Below are 6695 nucleotides of genomic sequence, written 5' to 3' on the forward strand. Positions count from 1 at the left end.
ATAAATGACAGCTGTGTGGACAAGCCAATTCTCCTTTTTGTGACATCAGTGCATTTTTTTTCTGATGCTGATTCTGGTAAGATAATGTTTAAGACTACAATACTATGATGTGGGTAAGTACTGAATGCTCTGGCTTTCTGAGTTAAACATTCATTTGCGGCAAAATGATGATCAGAGTGGGAACCGCAGGAATGCTGTCCCCAAGAGCACGGTCTCCAGGAAGGCGGCACTGCAGGCTGGCGCAGGTGGCCCATGGACTCAGGCTCCACAGCTCTGGTCCAGCACTAGCAAAATCATGACTTGAGACCACTGTGCTCTTGAGTTCCATGTCTCATCCACCACCCTTTCACCGATGCAACTCTTGAAGAAGCAGGAAAAAATAACCTGCTTGTAATAAACATCAGCTTCATTTTCTTAGGAGTCATGTTTCTTGCCAGAACCCTTCTAGATCAACTGTACTATTTTTTCCCCTCTGTAAACCAGTATTATGTGCTACGTTAAATATTTTTAGTGTAAAAGTTACCATCACATTAAGAAAATTTAGAGTATGGAAAAAATATAGAAAGTCACCTCTTAATTTTACCAGTCACAAAATGATTAGCCTATTTGTGTATGTTCCTTCCCCTGCCATGCGTGTGTATATGTGCATTATCCGTGTGTGTCTATGTGTCTCTGTATGTGTATATATATATATATATGGACATGTATCATGGTAGTTTGTGGGGTTTTTTTAATGAATATTTTATTTATTTATTTGTGAGAGAGAGACAGCAAGAGCACAAGCAGTAGTTTGAGAAGCAGGCTCCCTGCTCAGCAGGGAGCCCAATGTGGGACTTGATCCCAGGACCCTGGGATCGTGACCTGAGCTGAAGGCAGACGCTTAACCAACTGAGCCACCCAGGCATCCCTTGTGTTTTGCCTTTTTGTTTAACATCGAGCCATGTTTATACCACAAGGACATCCTAATCATCCATTTAAATAGTTACTGATAGACACTTTAGGATTTTTCAGACACTGACAAATTTCAAAGACAGACATTTTTCTTACATAAGTTCCAAATCTGGAATTCTTAAGATGTGAACTCTTGGCACTTGATACACATCATGAAATTGCTGTCAATATATTAAATACCAACTTACTCGGCCACCAAGTGAGAATTAATAATTTAAATCATGTTATCAATGGAAAAATTAAAACCTCATCAAGTCTTCAATTTGCATTTAAGAACCTTGCTGGGACAGACAACTTTAATCATGACTGGTTACTAGCTGTATTTCTTCTTTTCAAATCATCACAAATATTGAGAGTTAATGTTTATCTGCTGCTAAGTGGGGCTCTCTTCCTTGGAGACAGTGTACTGTTAGAACATCAGGAGCAAGGGTTTTGGGACTCACATCCCTCTTGCTCAAAGAGCTGGACAGGTATGCACCAACCTTGTAAATTGTTCATTTCATCCTTTCATTTACCAAAGAAAGACCATTACATTTATAAGAATAAAAGGAGGATCTGATCAAAAGGAGAATTTGATAATTCAACTAATACTTTTTTTATTTTTAAAATAGGCTCTACACCCAACATGGGGCTTGAACTCACAACCCTGAGATGGAGAGTTGCATGCTCTATTGACTGAACCAGTCAGGCGCCCCAAATTTAGCTAATATTATATTTAAAAGTCACTTCCAAACTATCCTAAGATTCATCTTGGGAATTAGAAGACCAATTTTTCCCCCCCAAGTATTAATTTTGATTTTTTTTTTATAGTAAGGTATTTATGCTCATGAAGCCCTTATTTAACGTAAGCTGTCACATATCAACTAACCTTCCTGATAACCCTGGGGTGGGGGTGGTACTAATTATTATTAACACCTTACAGAAGAAAAAAAGCCTGATGCTTATGGAGGCTAAGTAACTTGGTTGAGGTCACACAGCCTCAATTTGAACCCGGTGGCCTATACTGTTAAGCAAGGAGCAGGCTGCAATCCCACTGCTAGCTATGCCGGTCTCCTCTAGGCAAGTCAGGGTAAAAGTTAGCAAAACGAAGTAAATCAATGCTGTTCAACTCAAGGAAAAGATAATTTACACACACACGGTACTTTTCCCAATCACTGTCATTTGAATGATTTTGTCCCTATGGCCCAGACTGAATGGGGGGCGGGGGAAGGGGAGACTGAATCTAAAATACTACAGCTAGAACACATTCCAGAAGCAATGTACTTGAAACCCTCTAAATGCTTCTAAACTCTGAAGTAATAACTTGGCTTAATTGCTCACATCTGGGCAAGCCAAGCAAGCTTGGGCTGTCGCTTCCTGTCAAGAACTGAAAGAATTTTCATATTGACACAAGTCTGTCATTAACCTCTTTCTTCATGTCTTCTAGGCAAATGCTGAACTGATTATTAAGACATGCCATGTTGCAAAGGTGGAAATTTACTCTTCACCTTTCCTCATCTTTCTGAGCAAAACAGGGAGAGGGGGGTGCACCCCTGATTATTAGGTTATACTGTGAACCATTTGCTAGGTAAAACCCAGACATTTAGGTTTTTCATACAAACCGATAACCAACTTATCATTCTGAAATTCAATACAGTCAAACACTGGCTCATACAAAAATATTAAATGGCTTTTAACAAATTCTTTTCCTTTTTAAAATATAGGATTAACAGTGACATATGTATCTATGATACAAACATAAACTAAATCCAGACAACCCAAGAGTTCAGAGGATTAGTCATCAGTGTGATTAAATCAGGGATAAAACACCTCTGAATTTTCCATAATTTGTTTTTACCATCATGCCTTCCTATTTTGTAGAAATTATTCATCATGACTAGTTAATTTAAATTCTCAACAGACTGGAATGTAGCACGCTAATACAGTCTTGTCACCATGATCACCTGCAATTGCTAACCTATCAGTTTAAGTAATTCTCCAGCCTTGGCTTGGGAGCTTGTTTCAGAGTATGCTTGTAAACAGTGCCAAACCTTTTTAGGCCCTACAAGTACCTAAGAGCTGTATATGTTCTCTCTGTGATTTATGGAAGGTGTGGGACAGAGAATAGACAGGTGCTCTCTGCATACATTGACGATTCCAAAGCAGCCACTGAAACTGCGTGAATTGGAAGAAAACAGTCCTCACATGGAGTAAAGGACAACAGACTGGATCGGAAAGCCCAGCTGCTTCCCAACACTGAACACAACCTACAACACAGAGAGGATTCGCTGACTGGTCACAAGGAATAGATGGCACAGAGTAGGCCTATATTGGGTTAGAGTGTTAGCTGTTACCAAAACTAATCTTGAATAAATGCTTTAATCCTGCCTTGTCAGGGTTAAAAAAGTCAGGGGTGGACTGGGCAATAAAAGGTTTAATTCCAGCTCTGAGCCAGTTTTTAACCCTTCACTAACAAGATCCAGCTGTTGATCAAAGACTAAGCAGGGTCTTAGGTACGGACGTAGCTCAACAACTGGGATGGGAGCCATGGGGTTCAGGACAGGGCTGCCCCAAAATGTGCCACTTTGGCAATGTGGAGTATTTGAGCTGAAGGCAGTCAATGCCTAACAGACTCAAGAAGAGCTTTTTACCTCCCCTGTAACTGCCTAAAAGAATTTAGATAGGGAGCCTGTACCAGGAAGAGAGGTATTACCAATTTTTTTTTCTTTTTAATGCAAGACTTCTCCGCATGGTATGGTTTACCAGACATTTGCTCTTCCCATCTTGTAAATTGTCTTTATTCCTTTAGAAGCCGCAGACTTCTACCCACCCCTCCTTAGCTTTGGATGGCTTGTCAGTCTCAGTTGCCTGATTGTTTCTGACCCTCTCATGTCTATGTGAAGTTCCCGTATGTGTGAAATTAAATTTTTCTCCTATCTGTCTTATGTCAATTATTAGGCCATCCAAAGAACCTGGAAAGAAGGGAAAAGTTTTCCTCCCTTTCAGGAGAAAATGATAATCCTGTACTCCTCCTCCCCCACCCCACCCCTTCCCATTTCCTTTCTTTTTTTTTTTTTTTTTTTTTAAGATTTTATTTATTTATTCGACAGATAGAGACAGCCAGTGAGAGAGGGAACACAAGCAGGGGGAGTGGGAGAGGAAGAAGCAGGCTCACAGCAGAAAAGCCTGATGTGGGGCTCGATCCCACAACGCCGGGATCACGCCCTGAGCCGAAGGCAGACGCGTAACGACTGCGCTACCCAGGCGCCCCCCCATTTCCTTTCTTATACTACCCCATGGACAGTGATTCTCATTTTTACGGAAGGGAAAAGAGGCACACAGAGGTTATGCACTCAGGTCTATGGAAAACAGCAGAGTCCCAACTGGAGCCAAGCCTGCCAACAATCACAGCAGGCTTCTCCCCTAAAATTCCTTCTCCATCTGCCATGACACTCAGGCACAGAAAGGGAATTTTCATTGTGTCCTTAAGGTTAACTGCTTTGGATGCTTTCAGAGAGGTGATTTCAAAATCCCTCTCTTCCTTGCCTCAAAGAAAAGGAGGAAAGAAGAAAACTAAAAATAAGCCATATACGCAGCTCCCACAGCACATAAGCTGAATGATTTAATATTAGCAAGGACCAAACTGGATCTTGATAATGAAAATGAAGACACAGTAGTATTTGCTCAAGAAAATAAACATTGGGAGGGAGAAACATTTCTTAAAAAAAAGGAAAAAAAAGTTTATTTCGAAAAGCCAGCCTCTTACACAAACTGTTTTGTACCTATACTTTCACTGTGTCAATTACAATGATATTTTTTAATGTACTAAATATAATGTATTGAGTGTCTATCATTATCTTCTTGTGCATTTTAGAAGATATTAGGTTAAAAAATATTTACAGATTTCATTCTGGTCCATCCTCCCTATCCTTATACTAATTTCTCTACTTTTCAAGTAAGTAAAAAGGGTCATAATATCTTTAGTTTTGTGTGGAGTAGTATGAATGTGTCCAATAATTATAAGCAAAACATAATTTTTTCAGGCCTTCTAAGAAAAAGAAAAGGAGCAACTTCCCCCCCAATCTTATTCTTATTGATTTGCCTGGTGCCAAATCACTCTGGCTTTCATTAATTAGCAAACATAAAAAAAAAAAAAACACAAAGACTGAATAACACACAGCTCTAAGCTAGACACAGATATAAATGGAACCACTATGAATCAATGGGGGAAAATTCCAGGAAAATCAACAACAAAAAATTCTAAGTCTAACTCAGGTTTTGGTAAAACTGAAGCTGAATTCAGCTGCGGTGTGAAATATCTGTGTTTAATTAGATGTGTTGTATTTACTAAGGAGGCACAAATATATAGTTTTGCATATTTTAAAATTAACTTTTATAGTGAAAAATACTAAGTAATTTCAAAAGGGCAATGGTCTATAACCACACAAAATGTGTCTTTGAAAAGGGAAGATAGTAATTTAATGAAATAAATTCTCAAGCACTAATAATATTAGCATCCCAAGGAAAGATTCCAGAGGGGTGCTGATGAGTACAATGTGTCTAGAACAGCCAAGATGTTTCCATAGTTTTATTGCCTTAAATTTCCTAACTTTTTAGCTAGCAGGCACTATGCCAGTCAACTACTGATGCAAGGAAAATATTTTAGTCAGGATTTTATAAAATCCCAACTTCCAACCAATATTTCTATTCATAAATCTTCCAGTGATGATGTCTGACAGTATAATACAAATAACAATGAAGCAAGAGTAATTTTAAGTTTTAGATTTGTCTGAAACAAGTTAGTTGTTATATTTTTCCTTATAACATAACACTTAAAATAGATGAATTCAGCAGAATGGTTTAAAAAGTTAAGGCTCCCTAAAGAGTTCTAAAGACTAAAACTTAAGGCACATATTATAATCTTCTGGACACTGTTAAAAGCTAGGATTTAAAACAAACAAACAAACAAAAAAAACCCCACACTACTTCCTTCTCTCATTCTTGTCAACCACTCCCTCCACAAAGGTATGGCATTTTTAATTCAGGCTACTGGTAAGGAGTGAAACAAAAATTCCATCAATGAACACCTGATACGATTCCCACACACATGTCCACTATTGACATTGAGCACCACTGCTGGATTACAGGCCAGTAGATATTTTCAGGTATCTTGGGTCACAGCTGCTTCATTGACCCTTGGGCCCCACAGGATTAGACTGGACTCTCCTCCTCTTTGGGACTTCCTTCTGTGTCTTTCTCCTCTGAAGATTCTGCTGCATATTCTTTGGGTTTCTCAGCAGCATCGACACTGGCCTCCTCCTCTTTACTTTCCTTCTGCTGCTTCTCTGCTTTCTGCTCTTTGGCCACAAGGTGATAATTGATTCCCATGCCAACGAAGAGATAGATGCCTGCTATAATTAGGATCACACCACATGCCCAGTAGGTGTATTTGTAGTCTCCGTAGATGTCATTCAGACGACCTGAAGATATCCGAAACAAAGTTATGCGGACAAAAGTCAACACGTATACCATTCCCAAATAGAGCTTAAGGGTCCACGCAGAAAGAAGATGTCAACCAATCCTCAAAGAGCCCACAAGTGACAGACTGGTCTAAAGAGGAACTGTTAACAATGATCTCATCTTTTATGACGTCACACTTGATTTTAGATGGCCTTGCATATCCTGTTACTTTCAGCAACTTGAAAGTAATGCAATCTTGGCCAATTGGAATGGGGAAAGACCTAGCGATCACCTAGAATCAATGG

General features: G+C 39.3%; 1 protein-coding gene across 4 annotated transcripts in view; it reads right to left on the minus strand.

The window, feature by feature from the left end:
- Nucleotides 1-4527: 4527 nt before the first annotated feature.
- Nucleotides 4528-6695, minus strand: part of SLC16A1 (solute carrier family 16 member 1) — a 44229-nt gene continuing 42061 nt past the window's right edge. For all 4 annotated transcript variants that reach the window (XM_034654126.1, XM_034654125.1, XM_034654124.1 and 1 more), the window contains one exon: nt 4528-6410. In XM_034654126.1, coding sequence (XP_034510017.1) covers nt 6142-6410 — 269 coding nt within the window. In that variant the 3' untranslated portion in view covers nt 4528-6141. The remainder of the gene's footprint in view (nt 6411-6695) is intronic.

The sequence above is a fragment of the Ailuropoda melanoleuca genome, chromosome 2 (genome assembly GCF_002007445.2).
Source record: "Ailuropoda melanoleuca isolate Jingjing chromosome 2, ASM200744v2, whole genome shotgun sequence".
NCBI classification, from domain to species: domain Eukaryota; kingdom Metazoa; phylum Chordata; class Mammalia; order Carnivora; family Ursidae; genus Ailuropoda; species Ailuropoda melanoleuca.